The sequence below is a fragment of the Pseudorca crassidens genome, chromosome 9, assembly GCF_039906515.1.
Source record: "Pseudorca crassidens isolate mPseCra1 chromosome 9, mPseCra1.hap1, whole genome shotgun sequence".
Classification (NCBI taxonomy): Eukaryota; Metazoa; Chordata; class Mammalia; order Artiodactyla; family Delphinidae; genus Pseudorca; species Pseudorca crassidens.
Window position 1 is genome coordinate 49,843,075 of NC_090304.1, and position 18,330 is coordinate 49,861,404.

Consider the following 18,330-nt stretch of genomic DNA (forward strand, 5'->3'; position numbering starts at 1 on the left):
ATAAATAAATATAAATAAATAAAGGCTGTGTTTTCCCTGTGGCCCAATACCGCCCGTGATGTTTAAGCATAGGGAGAATACTGAGGCTCAGACTGGGATGGCTGTGGGATGGCGAGGATGCAGGCTGCATCTCCTGCTTTGTGGGGCCACCTGGAGCAGCCTCAGTCTTGGCACCCCTCTCACCAGGAGGGGAGAGCTTGCTTGGCACAAAGCACCCGGCCTAGACAGATGTGTTCAGTCCCTAACTGAGGGCACAGCTGACAGATGAAAGGGAGCCTGAAGAATTCAGTAATGATGACAGAGCTGGGAGGACAGTTACCATCCACTGGCCCTCTCCCCTCACACCTTTAAGCCCCAGTCTCTTGCAGATCCTGACCTGGCATCTCTGTACCCTCCAATCCCCCAAGTTGGGCCTGAGCATGGGTGCTACCTTACAGAATTTGAATAATTCAGGTCCCAGTGACCTGAGGTGTCAGTTTCAGTTGCTCTGTTCCCATGGACACAGGTGTCCCAACTCTGTAATTAAGCTAATGAAAGGGAAAGGGGGCACGGCCTTCTGTCCTGTGCCTCAGAAGGCTCAGGGCTGATGGAGTCCCTGTCCCTGTCTTGCTGAGAATGCGCCAGGCTCCCCCAGAGTCAGGTGTGGGGAAGGGCTTGAGGAAGTCAAGGGGGCTGAAATAGAGACAGGAGAAAGGAAGAGAGAGAGGAAGACCAGAGTCAGGGAGGCAGAGACCAAGAAAGAGTTACAGAGGGACGGCTAGAAGGAAATCGAGACAGAGAGGCTGAGTGAGAGGTAAAGGGGGTGGGAGGCGAAGAACAGGGCAGAGGCAGAGGCCAGAAGAGAAGGAGAAACAGTAGATGCCAAGGCCCAAGGACTAAAATCCCAGGGCAGGTACAAATAGCAGGGTCAAGGAACTGGAAGGGCTGCAGGACTCCCTGCAGGGTAGTTGGACTCAACAGAGATCCCAGTCTTCCTTCTGCCTTGCAGGGACTGTCTACACCATCCTTGCCAGCAGGGCCTGATGCTGCCGTAGGTCAGGCCAGGAGGCTCCTGTCCAGAGACCTGCCCTTCCTCTGGCTGCGGCAAGGCCATGGGGCCCGGCAGCCACCGCCTCAGCCTCAGCATCTCTGTCTCCAGTCTGGGCCTTCTGCTTCTGCTCCCACTCCTGCCAGGTATGCTCAGTAAACCAGCCCTGGCCTCTCTGGGCGTTGCTGCTGTTCCCATGCTCCCCAAACCTCTCTCCACGTGCTCTCTCTTCATTTCTGTGCTGGGAGCAAGCACTGTCTGGGGAGTGTGGAGGAGGGGGAGCTGAAGAGGGCAAGAGGGGGCTTGCCTGACTGGGGCGGGAGCAGTTGATGGGGCAGCTCCCAGGGATAGGGCTGGGAAAGCCAGGGGGACCAGAGCGCGAAGGGTGAGTTTGGGCTTTATCTAGCAGGCCTGGGGAGCCATTGAACAGGTTTAAGCAGCTACTGGTCTAGTCAGATTCATTTGTTTAAAAGCTTGATCTCTCAGAAGTGTGGCAGGTGGTTAGAGAGGTGAGCCCGAGGTGGGAGAGCAGGGAGGAGGTGGCTGCTGCCGTGGTCCATATGCAGGGAGGATGGGCCCGAGCTGGAGAGGTGATGAAGCATTCAAGAGCATTCAGCAGTATGACTGACAGGATGCGGGCACAGAGTGGTCTGCAGAGAGGAGGGGCAGAAGGGAGAGACAAATTACCAGATTTCCAGCTGAGGTCACCGGGGAGTGCTGTTTGCTGAGATGGGGAACACAGGACAAGGAACAGGTTTCAGAACATGGAGGGAGGAGAGTCTTCCCTGGTGGTCTAGCAGTTAAGACTCCGCGCTCCCAATGCAGGGGGCCCGGGTTCGATCCCTGATCAGGGAACTAGATCCCACAGGCCGCAACTAAGAGCCCACGTGCCGCAACTAAGAGCCTGCATGCCGCAACTAAAGAGTCCACACGCCACAAGTGAAATGATCCCGCACGCCACAACGAAGATCCCGTGTGCTGCAACTAAGACCCAGCACAGCCAAATAAATAATAAATTTTTAAAAAAAGAAAAAAAGAAAACAAGAACGAGGTGGGAGGAAAGAAGTTCATATTTTGGCCCTACACAGTTTAAAGTGCTTACAGGACATTTAGGACATTCAGGTCGGAGCTCAGGAGAAAAATCTGGGCTGAAGAAAAAAGGAGACAAGGGCAAAGGACAAGATTCTGGGGAACAATACCTAAATCAAGGACTGAGAAAAAAAAAGAAGGACTGAGGACAATGGGATGTGTCACAAAACCCAGGGAAGAGTGTGTTTTCAGGAAGGAGGGGCCCATAGTGTTAGAAGCTTTGAAGACATCAACTGAAGTGCAGCTAGAGAAGCAGAGACAGGCTGGAGGGACTGGAAGAGGCAGGGCAACAGGGTTCTGGATGCCTGGTTGAGAACTGGGACTCTTGCCATCTGTTTGGGCCCCTCCAGCATTTGTTCTTTTGTTTGTTTTGTTTTGGCCACATCACACGCCATGCAGGATCTTAGTTCTCCAACCAGGAATCGAACCCGTGCCCGCTGCAGTGGAAGCGTGGAATCTTAACCACTGGACTGCCAGGGAATTCCCAGCCCCTCCAGCATTTGTGGTGGGGCAAGCAGAATCCAGGTCCTTGGGAAGGGAATGGTGGGGAAGAAACCCATCAGCCTTGCTTCAGAAGATAGTACCTACTCACACTATGGCCTTCACCTCATCTATCCTTGGAGGCAGGCCAGGGAGGAACTAGAGCCACAGGTAGAGAGACAGAGAACAGGGACAGTTAGACAGCTGTGAGACAGTAGAGCAGCTGACAGGGCCTCAGTCTTGTGGAGGGTACAGATTGTGAGCAGAGGCCCCTGGACTAGGGTCTCGGATGGACACCCTTTCTTACTGGTCCCCCAGAGTGCTTCGGAGCTGAGGGCAGGCTGGCACACAAGCTGTTCCGAGACCTCTTTTCCAACTACACAAGTGCCCTGAGACCTGTGGCAGACACAGACCAGGCTCTGAACGTGACCCTGGAAGTGACGTTGTCCCAGATCATCGACATGGTGCGTTGGTTTTTGTACAGTCGTGGAGTGTGCTGGTGACAGTGTCAAGGAATGGGGGAATGGGAGACTGGGATTAATCTCCAATCAATTCTTTCCTGTAAACATTAAGATTAGCAACAATAACAGCTACCAACTGTTGGATCCTAACTGTTGGGTGCCCACAGTGTGCCCAATACTTTGCACACTTGAATCCATGCCTAGCAGAGATTACCACCCATGTAACTTCTGAGGAAACTCAGGCCCAGAGAAGAGAAGGACCTGCCAAGGTCACATAGCAAGGCTGGGTGGGAACTGAACTGTATGGGCAAGTCAGGTTTGCGGGTGCTGACCAGAGCTCTATAGGTGAGTGTGCACACACAGGGCAGGCTATGTGCAGACGTCTGTCCACATCTATGCCCACTCTCTGCCCCCAACTAGGATGAGCGGAACCAGGTGCTGACCCTGTACCTGTGGATCCGACAGGAGTGGACAGATGCCTACCTACGATGGGACCCTGACGCCTATGGTGGCCTGGATGCCATCCGCATCCCCAGCAGTCTCGTGTGGCGACCGGACATCATACTCTATAACAAGTACTTCCTACCTGGGCCCCTTCCCTCTCCTACCCCTCCCTAGAGTTGCCCTTGGCTCTGGTGATGCACTTGTCCCCCATCCTCCACATCGAACCCGGCTCCTATGGTGCCCTAGACGCTTTCCCCTAGGACCCTTCTATGCTGCCAGGAAGGTGTTGGCAATTGTGGCTGCATGGTGCAGTAGGGCTTCCTGACCACCCCCCCCACACACACACACACACACACACAGCGGCTCATGGCAAGGGCCTGCTGGAGGGACCTCACAGCCCCTTGACGGCACCTCCACTTTAGGCTGTCTCAAGCCAACCCAGGCTGAGTGTCTCCTAGGAATCCTCCGTGTGGTCCAGGGCCAATTCTGTATCTCTCGCAGAAGGGGTTCTGGGACACAAGTGCCTCTTTATGGCACTCTCCACCCTTTTCTCAGGGCACCCCAGGGCCTGCCTAGGGATTTCCTTCAGGGCTTAGCCCTCTGTAGTCCCTTATGCCGCCTAAGCCAGTTCTGTGCTTCCCAGACAACACATAGCTCCGCATATTTTCCTCAGGGCCCCTCTAGGAGCTTTGCAGATGACACTCAAGGAAAGCCACCGTGCGCCCCGCGCCAACTTTTGAGCTAGGTCTGTGTCTCGTTCTGGGCACTACAGGCGCCGGCCCCGCTAGGCCTCCAAAGGCACAGAGGGCCCTCTCTACTGCTCCCTTTGCCCTCTGTGCCGCCCCCAGCGGGCCGGAAGCGCACCCCTTTCAAGGGGCAGCCCTTACCTCCCAGGCCACGGCGCCTCAGGCAGCCCCACCCCCTGCCCGCAGGGCGGATGCGCAGGCGCCAGCCTCAGCCAGCACCAACGTGGTCCTGCGGCACGACGGCGCCGTGCGCTGGGACGCGCCGGCCATCACGCGCAGCTCATGCCGCGTGGACGTGTCGGCCTTCCCATTCGACGCGCAGCGCTGCGGCCTGACGTTCGGCTCGTGGACGCACGGCGGGCACCAGCTGGACGTACAGACGCGCGGCGCCGCCGCCAGCCTGGCCGACTTCGTGGAGAACGTGGAGTGGCGTGTGCTGGGCATGCCGGCTCGGCGGCGCGTGCTCACCTACGGCTGCTGCTCCGAGCCCTACCCGGACGTGACCTTCACGCTGCTGCTGCGCCGCCGCGCCGCCGCCTACGTGTGCAACCTGCTGCTGCCCTGCGTGCTCATCTCGCTGCTGGCGCCTCTCGCCTTCCACCTGCCCGCCGACTCGGGCGAGAAGGTGTCGCTCGGCGTCACCGTGCTGCTGGCGCTCACGGTCTTCCAGCTGCTCCTGGCCGAGAGCATGCCGCCGGCCGAGAGCGTGCCGCTCATCGGTGAGCTCTGAGGGCCCGGGGTGGCGGGGGAGGGGGCCGGAAGAGGACGCCCTCAACCCGGGTTTGAAGTGCGCGGGTGTCCGCAGGTGCAGGAGTGGGAGCCGGACCGGCCTGGGTCAGCGGAGGGGCCCCGCCGACAGTCTTGGGGTCTGGCCTCGTTCTGAGATTGAGGGGGAAGAGGTCGGTCCCCTCCAGGGAGAAGGGGCAGAGGAAAGAGTTGGTCTTTCCTCAAGGACTTGATGGAGGAAGGTCGACATCCCCAGTGTTACAATCACAGGCAAACCATACTAAGTGCTCACTGCGTGTCAGGCGGTCTCCTAAACACTTGACGTTTATTAACTCAAGGAAGCAGCACCACACACCTGTGAGGAAGTTTCTGTTATAACTTGCTTCAGATCATGCTGGTTCTATTTAAGAGTGTGACTTTCACGGGACTGTGGGTGAGTCCAGCCTCCAGCAGTGGGGGGAACAATTAGGGAGCAGGTCGCTTCTGAGAACCTGACGGGGGAATGCGGGAGATGGAGCCCTTGGCCCTTACCTCCTTCCCGCTTCCATCCATTGGGCTTGGAGGGTCCTGCGAGCCTTACGGGGGAATGAGCTCATTCCTCCTTGTGCTCAGGCAGTTGGGGAGCTCAGGCCCCCTGAGTTCTTGTTTGGGGCCTCAGTTCCCTTTCCCTCTCTTGCAGGAAAGTACTACATGGCCACCATGACCATGGTCACCTTCTCCACAGCGCTCACCATCCTTATCATGAACTTGCATTACTGTGGTCCCAGTGCCCGCCCAGTGCCAGCCTGGGCTCGGACCCTCCTGCTGGGACGCCTGGCGCGGGGCCTGTGTGTGCGGGAACGAGGGGAGCCCTGTGGGCAGTCTAGACCTCCTGAGTCATCCCCCAGCCCCCAGCCTCCTGACAGAGAAGCTGGCCCACCAGCAGGCCCTTGCCATGAGCCTCGGTGTCTGTGCCATCAGGAAGCCCTGCTGCGCCATGTAGCCACCATCACCAACACCTTCCACAGACACAGGGCTGCCCAGCGCTGCCATGAGGAGTGGAAGCGCCTGGCCCGTGTCATGGACCGTTTCTTCCTGGGCATCTTCTTCTCCATGGCTCTGGTGATGAGCCTTCTCGTGCTGGTGCAGGCCCTGTGAGTCCCAGGGGTCTGCTGCAGCCACAGCACCTCCAGACGGGGATGGAATGGCCAGGCCAGGTGGTGGTTGGCCCTCAGGCCACTCAGTCTCTCTCCACTGGCCCTCAGAGCCTGGGACATCCTCTCTTCAGCGCTACTTACTTCACACACCAGAGGGAGTACTCATTGTCTCTGTACCCTAACCTCCAAGGGAAATCCAGAGCTTTCCGCTCCCCTGATTCCTGCAGAGGAGGGACTCTAAGAAGGGTCAAGATCAAAGGGCAGTCCTGCAGGGACAGAACTGAACTCCGATGCTGAGTGTTAGTGCTTTCAGTGAGGAGAGTGCAGGTAGTACAAACAGAACTGCCACACTTCCTGTCTTCTCTTCCTTCCTCTGTGGCTGCTGTTACAGGGACTTGGTCTTGCCTGTCCCTACCTGGGGGCTCAGGGATGGCAACTGGGAATTCAGGATTCCTGGTCCAGTTTCCAGAGCAGGAGGCCACACAAGGATTTGGCCCCAAAGCCCCGACTGATAATAAAGTGTGTGCCTATCACTTCCTCCGTGTCCTCTCTTATCCTTAGGGCCCATGGTGGTGGAACTTGGGGACCAGCCTCTTAGGGACCTTAGGACTCATGCATCAGAGCAGAAATTACATCTTTGCTGACAAGAAGATGAGATCCAGTCTACCCTGTTCCCACACAGTGACATCCGGAGAGCTTGAAGGTACCCAAGGTAGGGGCAGTACAGGAACCAGCATTCACAAGGTATTTATTTGTTCCTTTCTGACTTCCACACATCTTCTGGCACCACCTCTGTGCCTCGGACGCCGTCCCTGCCCTCATAAGCTCACAGTTGGACTTGGGAGACCATGGCCCTTTGGGAGCACAGAGGCAGGGCCCCTAACCCAGCAGGGTGGAGGGGCCAGAGAAGGCTTCCTGGAGGAGCGAATAGGAGCAGTCCAGGTGTACATGGGAAGCATTTGAGTAGTATCAGCAAATACCATGGCCAAGTACTGTTCTCCCCAATCGCCCCACCTCCAAACGACTTTAATCTTCTGTCTCCAAGTGAGTGGTTACCTGTCCTGCAGTCCCCCCACCTCTATTCACCGTCTTACTCCTAGACCCCTGGATGAGGCCCAGTCCCTACATTTTCCTCTTCCCGCTAGCAAGCCTGGCAGCTGCCAGAGAAAATCCCAGAGTTCCCTCCAGATGGAATTACCGCAGATCTTGGCCACGCTTAAAGCATACATGTGGCTGACAGCCTCACGTTGGGCAGAGGTGACGGCAGAGCTGTTCAGTGGCTGATGGATTAGAGGAGTCCTGGACTCTCTGGAAAGGCTTCTCCAACAAGGAACCAGAGCAGCAGTAGAAGGGACCAGACTGCAGACAGGGGGCCCTGACCCATGGCTGCAGGAAAAACAGAGGCACAGAGGTTTAGGGGCAACGTGAGATACACAAAGAAACAAGATGAACAGAGCAGAGTGAGCTGACTGATACACAAAATTAGGGAGGAAGGTGGAGATGAGACCAAGGAGAGCCCCAGTTCCCCTTCCAGAGGTCCTTAGGTCTGTCCCCCAGTCTCCTACTGACACAGCTGAGGCACTGCAGGGTGGAATGAAAAGGGTTAGAGATCTGAGTGGGATCTGGTGATGCAGATCTTTGCTCCTCTGCTCAAACTCTGGTGGGAGAGTTGCTGGTGCACTGGGATGGGGGATGGGGAGGGGGGCGGGAATCCTAAACTCTCGCAGTGCTTGAAATTACGTTATCAGACCTCAAAGAGGCTGAGTTGGCGTCTGGAGACCTGGCTGGTCTTGACTCTGCCACTAACTCACTCTCACCTGGAGCAAGTCACTTCTGTCTCCGAGTCTCACTTTACTATATAATGAGGATAATACTCCCTGTCCCACCTCCTTCCAGTCGATAGTTGTCCAGTAAGGGTAAAATGAGATGATATCTGAGGAGGTGGGGGCCAGCCTGGTACGGTGGTTCCAGGTTCAGCTCCAGGACCAGGCTGTTTGGACCGAACACTTTTCTAGTTCTGTGTGTGGGGCTGGTTGCATCATCTCTTTGTGCCTGCCTTCTCTCATCTGTGGAACAGGGGTGATGACATTACCTGCATCATTGGATCATGGTGAGGATTCACGGAACCCTGAGTGGTACTGTGTCATGGAGAAGGGTGGCTGGGGCTCCTTCCTATCTGCTGTTCTCAGAGCCCTGAGGGAGGAGGCGGGACCTGAGGGGGAGGGGCGGCTGTGATTTCTTCCCTGAGAATGGCCTGTTCCCGCCTAGAGAAGTGGTGGCTGAGGCAGGACCTGGCACAGCAGGTGTTCAAGCCAAAGGGAACCTGGGGACCGTCTAGTCCGATATGCCTACTATGCAGATAGGGAAACTGAGGCCCAGAGAGAGATGTTTGGTCACAGAGAGAGTTAGGGCAGAGCCTGGGCTAGAGCCCAGGTCTCCAGAAGCCAAGACCTGACCTTGATCTTGGGAGGTGGTCTGAGAGAGCTCTGAAGGCAGTAACAGACCGAGGGCTCTGCGGCAGGAGGAGGAGAAGGCCCAGGAGGACTTTGTGGAGCGGCCCTTCCCTCCGTCGCCTCAGTGCAGCCTGGAGCTCTCTGGGCTCTGGTCAGTGGACTCCTGGGAAGGCGGAGACGGCCCCAGGCTGGGTGGCCATCTCCCACATACACATTCAGTGGGGAGGGTTAGCAACCTCCCACAGGTGTCTGCTTAAGGGAGTCTACTTTTTTTGATTGAAAGGGCGTTGTTTTTATTTTATGGGGGATGTCCATCCAGGAGAGGGGCCCAGACCCAGGATAGCCAGCTCAGCCCCCAGCAGAGCCCCACAGATGCCCACAGCCCTCACCTGAGTTATCCAGACGGCAGGGCCCTGACTTGCACTGCTTGTCTGTAGGGAAGAAACAGCAAAGAATCAAAGGCTCAGCAGCTCTCGGGATGGTAAGGGACTCCAGAGCCCCGTGGTCCATCCCTGACTTGCTCTAGGAGAAGCTGGTGTGTTTTCTCCTGATTCTGCTTCCTTACAGTGGGACCTCCCTTGCCTGGGTTTGACTTGACCCATGAATAGCAGGGCCAGAAAGGCACCAGCCCTTGAAGCCAGGGTCATCTGGGCACTCCTCCTGCCCCCCCGGCCTGTAACTTTGCCTCCATGCCACACCCGCCTCTCCCTCTCCCATGTCTTGTCCCAGCCAAGGAGGGGCTAGTTTGTGTGTCTCCTTCACCTTCCATCAACTCGTGCACGCTCGTGATGCTGTCCAAGGTGGTAACTGAAGCCGCGCTGGAACTTATCCCTTGAGATGTGGTCCATGGGTCCAGCCAACAGCCTGCCTCTAACTATTGATATGAAAAGTGGGCCTCACAGGCCCCTGGGCATCCCTCAACGAGGACCAGCAGCCCACAGCCCCTTCAGAGGTTAAGGACCTGGGCCCATCTTCATGATTACTCCTCTGGATGGTCCAGGGAGGATGGACAGGAAAGCATCCGAGACCTGCCAGAGCCCAAGCTGGAATTTAGGGGTAATGCACCTGACTGCTGGCTCACCACCCCACCCCACCCCCGCCAGCACACATGACGGCACAGGGGTTCTGTTCAGTCAAATAAACACACTCCTCTCAGAAAACTGGGGTGGGCCGCTTACTCATTTCTGGCAGCAGCTTCCAGCTGGGAGGAAAGCCTGACACCAAGTCTCTTTGGCCCTCAGATGGCCAAAGACATCTGCGTTGGTCAGGAAACCCTCTTCAGTCTCCCCGCAGGCAAGTGGCCAGCTCTGGCTTAGACACCTCCAGGGTCGAGAAGCAAGCGTGCTACTTAAGAAGGTTATGTCTCTCCTTGGACGGAAGGGGTGGAGGGGCTGGGGGACAGGACTCGGTCCTTCTCACTGTTTCTAATATCTCTGTATGTATCTTCTGAAAACGGGACGGGCAAGGCCACCTTCCGCCCAGCTGCTGGCTGGCACGTGCCCTGCTCACCTTTGATGTACTCACAGTTGTACATGCTGCGCTGGCCCAGGGCCCGGAGGTAGATGCGGGTGGGGCCCTGGGCCGGTCTGCTGGCATTGATCACCTGGAAGGTCTCGAAGGGAGGGATCAGCACCTCCTCCTCCCCAGGGAAAAAGGAGTAGCCCTTGATAGGGGCCCCGAGGCAGGTCCAGATGCCGAAGAAGGTGTCTTCCCCAAACTGCTGGGCTGCAACATTCTGCAAGGATGCAGAGGCAAAGCCCCCCAGCCTGACGGTGGCCCCGGGCCCTGCTGGCCGGAAGCGTAGGCCCTGCACCCCTCGGAACACCTGGCGGCACTGGGGTGGACGCTGGCCCCTGCCCAGCAGCTGCAGGGCCTCAGTCAGCAGGAAGTGGAGTGTCTTGAAGGAGAAGTGGTGGAGGTAGTGGAGCCGGGAGCGGCCAGCCTCGCGCACGGCCGCGTTGAATTCTTTGTGCAGGGGGCTGTTAGCTGTGTAGGCCAGGAGGGCCACCCCGTGCTCTTCTCGGAAGCCTGCGGGCGGGGACAGACGGGTAGGGCTGAGGCCCCACTTGGACCCCCAAGCCTGGCGCTCCTGCCACTGGCTGCTTGCCTGAGCCCAGACATCGGCGTACACTTTGTTGGCCTGGAACTCCGTGCGGTTGAGATCCGGGAGAGCCGCCGCCATGGCTGCGGCACAGCCAGCATACTGGTCGTCAAAGGAGGCCAGGGCCATGTCCAGGGGCATTTCTCGAGAGAAGAGGTCTCGTCGTGTGATGGGGTGGCTCTGGGCCTGAGGCAGGGGGAGCAGCAAGGACTGAGAGATTAGGCCCTGGGAGAACGGGAGCCCTGTTATCCAGCTTCCCCCTCCACTGAGCTGAGAAAGAGTAAGGGCCCCAGACACACCTGGAGGGGAAGGGGCTTGGGAACTACTAGCTACAGATCCCCGAGACCAGGCTCTGGGGCTGTCCCATCTCCAAGCTCTGAGCGATCTCCAAGCGAAGCATCCGGCAGACTTCAGAAGCCAGCAGCTAGGGCATGGGGTCAGCGGAGGATGACTGTACCTGAAGTGCTTCCATGAGGCCCATGGACACGAGCAGCAGAGACATCATGGCAGGGGTCTGCATATTGGAGGTGACCTTGGGCAAGTTACTCTTTGGGTCTCAGTTTCCTCGTCTGGAAAATGGGAATCTGCACAGTTTAATAAATTGTGATGAATTGACACCTAGCCTGGGCCCCTTTGGGTGCTTGACACAGAGTCACAACGTAGAAACGGAGGCTCAGAAGCGAGAGGGGACCCTTCTTGCCGGAAGGAACATGGGAGACTTCCTGGAGGAGGTGACATGTGAACAGGGTCTTGTGGGACAAATAGGAGAATAAGGCTTCAGTCAGGGAAGGTAGGAGAGAAAAGATTGGAGTTGAGGGTGGGAAAGGAGTTTGGGACAGCAGGAATGGGAAGAGCAATGGTATTAGAGGTAGGGACTCGGAATGTAAAGAGTGAAAGACGTTCTGGCTAGTGTGGCAGTTGCAGTGTTGGAAAGCCTGGGGCCAGTCCTGAAGGAGCTTGACTGCCACAGTGAGAGGTTCAGGCTTCCCCTCAGGGGGACATGAGGCTGGAACAGGGCAGATCCAGGAGTGGTCAGCTGGTGGGGCCACAGCAGGACTCCAGGGTCAGGCTTAGAGCAGGGCTTGGGGATCCAGAGGGTCCTCCTCTGTCCCTGCAATCCTGCTGCCAACTGAACCCTCACCCTAAGCCCTCAGCTGATGCCAGGCAGGGACCCCCAGGTGGTGCGGGAAGAGGGGCTGGGTGGGGGAGAGTACAGAGGGTACTGCTTCCCCCAGGGAAGCCTCCTGCATCCTCTGGGTGGGCACGCTGAGGGCCCAAAGTGGCTCCAAGAAGGTGTCCCAGCTTTGGGTCAAGATTGGAACAGACAGTTTCTAAGTTGGTGCTGCTTCTTTTTTTATTTTTTTACCGAGTAATGCTTATTGTGTATGAATGAATGCTTATTGTGTATGAATGAATGCTTATTGTGTATGAATGTATCACAAAGCCCAAGTCCCCCTTTTCTTGCTTTCCCTCCATGTCCCCCTTCTCACTGTTACCCATGCCTGCTGTTTCCGTGGTAATGTACCTTCAAGACCTTTTCTGATGCACACACAAGTAATATATTTAAATATACATACACACATAGTTTCCTGTATACAGCCTGTTTTGGGTTTTTTTATTGTCACTATTTTCAAAAAGAAAAAGGAAGTGTGCTTATGCATACATGTTCTACAACCTTTTCCCAGGTAACAATGTACCATGGACTTCCTTCCATGTCACACATGCATATCTACCTTGTTCATTATGATGGCAGCATGGAATTTCATATATAGTTAATCCATAATTTATTTAACCATTTCCTTATTGAGGGACACTTAGGGTTTTTTTCCTAATTTTTTGTTATTACACATGATATTGCAGTGAACATCCATGTATATAAATCTTTGTCCTCTTGTCTGCATATTTTTATAGGAAAGATATCAGGAAGATGATATTTAAAGGATCTGAATAGTATTCATTTAGATAGCCACTGCGCCACTGCCAGGTTGCCATCCAAAAGGTCCCACTTCACCCTCCCACCAACAATGGACAAAAGTGTCCTTTTCTCCATGTCTTTGCCAACACTGGGCATTATTAATCTCTCTTAATTTTCATTTAACTGGTGGTACAAATGGTATCTAGTTTTTAATTTACGTCTCTGGTCACTTAACAGGATCAATCATAACTGTAACTTTTTTTTTTTTTTTTTGGCTGCGATGCGTGGCAGGTGGCATCTCAGTGCCCCAGCCTGGGATCGAACCTGGGCCCTCGGCAGTGAAAGCTGGAGTCCTAACCACTGGATTGCCAGGAAATCCCCATAATTTTAATTTTTTTAAGTTTTAACTTAATAAAAGGTAGTACATTTTCATTATTCAAAATTTATAGTCCACGAAGCATGCAGTGAAACGTCTTTCTCTCACTGATCCCCCAGCCCCAACCTGCTCTCCCCAGAGCTAACCAATGTTCCCATTTCCTGTATATCCTTCCAGAGATACTCTAGACGCATACCAGCAACTTCTCGGGTATTTCTCTTTTCCTTCTTTTATACAGACTGTAATACAGTTAGTGGTTTTTTATCTTTAGAAGTCTGATGAAACCTGAAACTGCTCCTCAGAAAATGGATATATGCACCTTCACACAGACGTTACACAAATTTCAGGGTGGTTATGCATCTGCCCCAGTCTCACTCAGGTTAAGCATCCTTGCTCCCGAATCTACTCTGGCTTCTGGTGGGGCCTAAGTTTTGATAGTTCAGTGACCCTAAGATGCTGGGATGTTATGTGGCTATGATTTTGTGAGTCTCCAAATCTAAGATCCTCTAATTGCCAGTATACAGTTTAAATTGAGGTGTGAGTTTCTCTGGGCAATGGAGTTAGCATCCAGCAGAGTTTATCAAATTCAACATGTCCCAAACTGAACTTATCTTCCCTCCCTCAAAACCTGCTTACTCATTTATTCAGAAAATTCTTGAGCATCTGTAATGTGTCAGGCACTGAGGATAAAATTATGAACAGAAACAACAAAATCCACATCCCTGCTTCTTTAAGCTCTTTTAAGGTGGAGATGGAGTTGGAGTGAGGAATTTCAAGTAGCATGTTACAAGAACCCAGAGAGCCTGATGGAAACACATTTGTACAAGGAGTGGGTTTAAGTGAGGGGCTGACCAGAGGAGATTCGGAGCAGGTAGAATTAAAAATGGCATCACAGGGCTTCCCTGGTGGTGCAGTGGTTGAGAGTCAGCCTGCCAATGCAGGGGACACGGGTTTGTGCCCCGGTCCGGGAAGATCCCACATGCTGCGGAGCGGCTGGGCCCGTGAGCCATGGCCGCTGAGCCTGTGCGTCCGGAGCCTGCGCTCCGCAACGGGAGAGGCCACAACAGTGAGAGGCCCGCGTACTGCAAAAAAAAAAAAAAAAAAAAAGGCATCACAGTGGGGTGTAAACCTGAGATACCGCTCCCTAATTCCAGGATAGAATGCTAATGGGCAGAGAATTCAGCAGCAAAAACTACTTGAACTCTTGTGGTCTCCTGGAATCCACCAGAAAAGCCTGAGCTTCTATAATCTTCTCTTTGTGGAGAAATTAGTCCATGGGTTCAAGTGGGGCTTTCCTCACTCTGTACCCCCATGAGGGGAATACATGACCCCAAACTGGTGCTCTAATGCCCTGGCCATTGTGATTGGCTCACGGATGGACACATAACCCAAGCAAGACTACTCAGAGTCTTTCCTGAGATTTGATAGATGGGTGTTGTGTAAAAGAGAGTGTGCCAGACACTGTTTATTCCCCAGCCCGTATCCCCTCAGCTCATCTTGAAGTTCAACACAGGTGCAATGGATAGTCCTCAAGCATCTGACAGCTTCCCACCCTTAGTGTTCTGTGTATTTCTGTGCCCAAGGCTTTCTCCATCACCCTGGGAGCTTGCTCAGGGCAACCCCAAAGTGCAGGAGACTTAATGTTCCCAAGGACAGCTGTCACCCAGTGAGGGTAGTCAGATTCTCTATTCCACAGAGGGTCCCCGATGGGACATAGTTGACCACAGTGGTCGCACAATTTTTGCGGGGGAGCTTTTCTCTCTTCTTCAACTCACTTTGCCACTGCTTCACTGATACTCCCTGGGATCACCTTTCAGATAAGCTGACTACACCCAATCCTTGTCTCGGGGTCGGCTTTTGGGGGAACCCAAACCAAGAGAGAAGGTCTTCTCTTTGGGTCAGAAACCATCAGAACATGGCCCAGAACTGTTCCTTCAGCCTGGACCCAGTGGAGCAGACCTGGGCCCAGCCCACAACAGGGAGGTGCCCAGCTGAGGCAGACTGGCAGCCTGAAGCAGAGCTGCCCATCCAAGCTCACTTTAGCCAACCTACAGTCAACGTGAAGACCCAGGGGTATGAGAATAAATGTTTGCATGCCACTGAGATTTTGTGGCACACAGCAAAATGGTCATGCAGTGAAAACATGAGGCAAACTATGTCTGTCACTGCCTCTCCACTATCCTGTTTCTGTCCCCGTCTCTGCCCTGCAGAAACACAGCAATAAAAGGTACCAGAGGCTTGTGATAGGGCAGGAGAACTGTGAAGTCAGACATTGAATCATGTGGCCAGACTAAGGTATTGGCAGTGAAGGTGGACACAGCATTACTAGGTAGAATTTACTAGACTTGGTGTCTGATGGGATTTAGGGGATGAGACGGGAAATCAAGGCTCACAACTCTGGTTCCCATGCTCGGGGTTGGAAATACAGAGGAGAAGCAGAGGAAACTTTAAAAGCTCATCCCAGCACATAGTAGGTGCTCAGTTAAAAAAATGTATTGAATAAATGATCAGGTTAGGAGGGGAACTGGTGAGTTCAGTTTGGCACATGTGGACACTCTAGGGGCAGACATCCAAGATGGAGCAGAATGGACAATAAAAGACATTTGAGAGTCATAGGTGTATTGAGGTCAGGGAAGAGATAAGGTCCCCAGGGAAAGAGGCAGGGAGGGTTGAGGAAAAAAGAGAGCAGCTTGAAGCCAAGGCACAGGCAGAGCAAGACACTTCCTTGGGTTTCTAGAGACTCTTCACTTCTGGCCTTTGGGTCCCGTTAGATACCCTGGGATCCTTGTGATTAATTCCTCTTTGGGCTTCATCCAGCTCAGGGTGGTTCCTGTGAACTTGCCAACAGAAGAGTCTCGCGTAATCTACCATCCTTATTATTCATCCAGTCACCCAAGATGGTTACTTGGGTTTCCATTCATTCAGCCATTCATCAAACACTAGATTAGTTGTCAACTAGTGCTGGGCACAGTATGGGTCCAACCTCGATGCTCCTTCCCTTTCCCCATCCCCACGTGCCCTGCCATGGCTCAGGTCAGCCCCTGCCTTCTCCCTGATCTCCCTACCTCCGCTGTCACCCCTGCTAATCCACACTGCTGCTGCTCCGCGGAGTAGGGAGAACAATGTTTCTAAAGCACAGTTGGTCATGTTCCTTACCTGCTTGAAAACCCTCTGTGGCAAACCTGACTGGAAGAAATATCTCAAAATGCAGAGATGACAATTATGAGGCAAGGGATGAGAAGGCATCCAGAAAGAAAAAAAAAAAAAAAAAGCAAGAGATCAAAACAAAACTTACCTCCTTACCCTCAGGACAGAATCCAACCTCCAGGCACTGGCATTTGAAGTGCTCTGTGACCTTGCCTGCCATAACCTCTTCAGCCTCGTGCCCCACCACCCCTGCTTGACTTCTACAGTACAGAGCAAAGTTCCAGGTGAGGCGCTGCTGCTTCCCTCCATGTGCTGGGGATGCCCTTTTCCAACCCACTCTTCACGGCTTCACTCAGGAGCCACCTCCTCCAGGAAGCCCTCTGGCTTCCTAAATCACCCTGTGCTTTCCCCTGTCACTGTCCTAATCGTACTGTGCTGCCCTTCAATGTCTGCCTCCTCGCTGGCCTGTGAATTCCCTAAGGGCAGGGACCAGGTATGACCCATTCTGTGTCCCCAGAGCTCAGCCCAAGGCCAGGCACAAGTGAGCCCTCCTGGAATGTTTGCTGCAAGTCTGAGAGGCTTTCTGGGTGCAGCCAACAATGTAGAGCACTGCAGAACAGGTGCATTGGTGACTTAGTGACCAGTTTTGCAGGGAATGGTGTGGAGGCCAAAGTGGTGGGGAGGGCCTGGGAGGCCAGGAAGTGGAGGCACTGGGCAACTCCTTTTCCTATCCCAGCTGCCCTTCTGTCCTTCCTCTCATCCTGCTCAGGGCACTTCTTGTCAGTTTCCCCTCATCCAGACCCTTGATGAACATTCCCTACTGGGGATGTGACTCCAAATCCCTCCCTAGAAATCCCCAAATTTCCCAATGGCCTCAAACCTCCCTAGGTATCCCAAACCTCTCCATCAGAGGTGCAATGGTCTGAATATTTGTGTCTCCCCAAAATTCATATGTTGAAACCCTAATGCCTGATGTGATGGTATTAGAAGGGGGGGGGGGGCTTTGGGAGATAATTAGTTCATTAGTTCATGAACCCTCATGACTGGGATTGCTGTTCTTATAAAAGACACCCCACGGACTTCCCTAGCACCTTCTACCATGTGAGAACACAGTGGGAAGGTACTGGCTATGAATCAGGAAAAGGGCCCTCATCTGACCAGGCTGGCATGCTGATCTCAGACTTTCAGCCTCCAGAACTATGAGAAATGTTTGTTTGTTGTTGATAAGTTACCCAGTCTGTGGTATTTTGTTATAGCGGTCTAAACAGACTAAGATATAAAGTTCCCAGAAACTCTTCCAATGATTCCTGCGACTCTTCCATTAATACCTCAAATTTCCCCTTTAAAAAAACCGCTTTTCATGCCCAGTGCCCAGGAACAAGTGGTGTGCCCCTTACCTAGACTTTCTCCGGGATGGGGAAGCTGGTACTGGTCTCCAGCGATGGCCACCAGGGGAGGGGCAGGGCAGATTTCTCTTTTATACCGTCAGTCCCCCACCCCTTGTACCTCTCCCACACAGCTGCTCAGAAATGTGACACTCCCCCATCTATTTCTGGACTAGCCTCTGCCCAGTCTGCTCTGGGCCAGAGCACGTCCCATGAAAAGGGAACCCCTGAAGCCAGAGGGAAATCAAGGATCCAGGCTAGAACAGCTGCCTCCCCACTGGGTTTGGTCCAGCATTCAGCGCCCCTGGCCTCAGGGAGTATCTCCTTATTTTTCCTTTCATGTGAGCATGGAGACTCACCTAAGGTGCAAGACGAGATTCCCAAAAAGCCTGGGTCCCAACTCTAGCACTCCTTGGCCATGTGATCTTGGAGGACTTTCTGCTTCACTCAAGACCCCTGTTCAGTGACTAGGTTTGACTCCATCTCTTGGGGTCTTTCTTGGGGTTCCAGGTCTCGGGATGGGAGAAGCAATTCCCCAAAGCCAGAGGGTAGAGAGAAGACAAAGCCATGATACCAGAGGTTCAGGCTGCCAGAAAGTTCTTCCCAGAGCTGCTGATTCCTCAGCTGGCCCCTTCTCCCATTACCTCCCAGTGGGCATCTAAGACTTAGAGCCAGGTTATTTATAGGCAAGCCCAGGGAGGTGAGGGGGAAAGGCTAGTGTTGATAAACATGGGGTCACCTGAGTCTGCGAGGTCAAGGGAGAGAGGGTCTAGGGAGGGGCGGGGCTGGACCCTGAGGTTGTGAGAGAGAGAGCTCTGCATCTGGGCCACGCTTGCTTAAGGGA

At 54.0% G+C, this 18,330-nt stretch overlaps 2 protein-coding genes across 5 annotated transcripts; one reads left to right on the top strand and one right to left on the bottom strand.

Annotated features, from left to right (window-relative positions):
* The first annotated feature begins 1,091 nt into the window (after positions 1 to 1,091).
* Positions 1,092 to 6,641, top strand: CHRNA10 (cholinergic receptor nicotinic alpha 10 subunit). The gene is made up of 5 exons (XM_067751679.1): positions 1,092 to 1,173; positions 2,915 to 3,060; positions 3,478 to 3,632; positions 4,434 to 4,966; positions 5,653 to 6,641. Exons 1-5 carry the CDS (start codon positions 1,092 to 1,094, stop codon positions 6,108 to 6,110), a joined length of 1,374 nt encoding a protein of 457 aa, XP_067607780.1. The 3' UTR covers positions 6,111 to 6,641.
* Positions 6,642 to 6,840: 199 nt separating this feature from the next.
* On the bottom strand, positions 6,841 to 17,583 carry ART1 (ADP-ribosyltransferase 1). 4 transcript variants are annotated; one of them, XM_067750162.1, is made up of 5 exons: positions 17,499 to 17,576; positions 11,121 to 11,247; positions 10,087 to 10,849; positions 8,952 to 8,993; positions 6,841 to 7,495 (listed from the first exon to the last, which is right to left on the bottom strand). In XM_067750162.1, exons 2-5 carry the CDS (start codon positions 11,181 to 11,183, stop codon positions 7,398 to 7,400), a joined length of 966 nt encoding a protein of 321 aa, XP_067606263.1. In that variant the 5' UTR covers positions 11,184 to 11,247; positions 17,499 to 17,576; the 3' UTR covers positions 6,841 to 7,397. The 4 variants fall into 4 exon arrangements, 2 of the variants coding, with proteins under 2 accessions (XP_067606263.1, XP_067606262.1); XM_067750161.1 differs by having other exon boundaries at positions 10,072 to 10,849; XR_010946169.1 differs by adding an exon at positions 16,250 to 16,361 and having other exon boundaries at positions 7,388 to 7,495; positions 8,952 to 10,849; positions 17,499 to 17,583.
* Between the last annotated feature and the right edge of the window lie 747 nt (positions 17,584 to 18,330).

Coding starts and splice junctions, on each gene's coding strand:
- CHRNA10 (XM_067751679.1), top strand. CDS start 1,092: ATGGGGCCCGGCAGCCACCGCCTCAGCCTCAGCATCTCTGTCTCCAGT. Junction 1,174..2,914: donor TCTGCTCCCACTCCTGCCAG/GTATGCTCAGTA, acceptor CTGGTCCCCCAG/AGTGCTTCGGAGCTGAGGGC. Junction 3,061..3,477: donor TGTCCCAGATCATCGACATG/GTGCGTTGGTTT, acceptor GCCCCCAACTAG/GATGAGCGGAACCAGGTGCT.
- ART1 (XM_067750161.1), bottom strand. CDS start 11,183: ATGCAGACCCCTGCCATGATGTCTCTGCTGCTCGTGTCCATGGGCCTC. Junction 8,994..10,071: donor CAACTGTGAGTACATCAAAG/GTGAGCAGGGCA, acceptor TCTTCCCTACAG/ACAAGCAGTGCAAGTCAGGG. Junction 7,496..8,951: donor CTGCCGTCTGGATAACTCAG/GTGAGGGCTGTG, acceptor TTTTTCCTGCAG/CCATGGGTCAGGGCCCCCTG.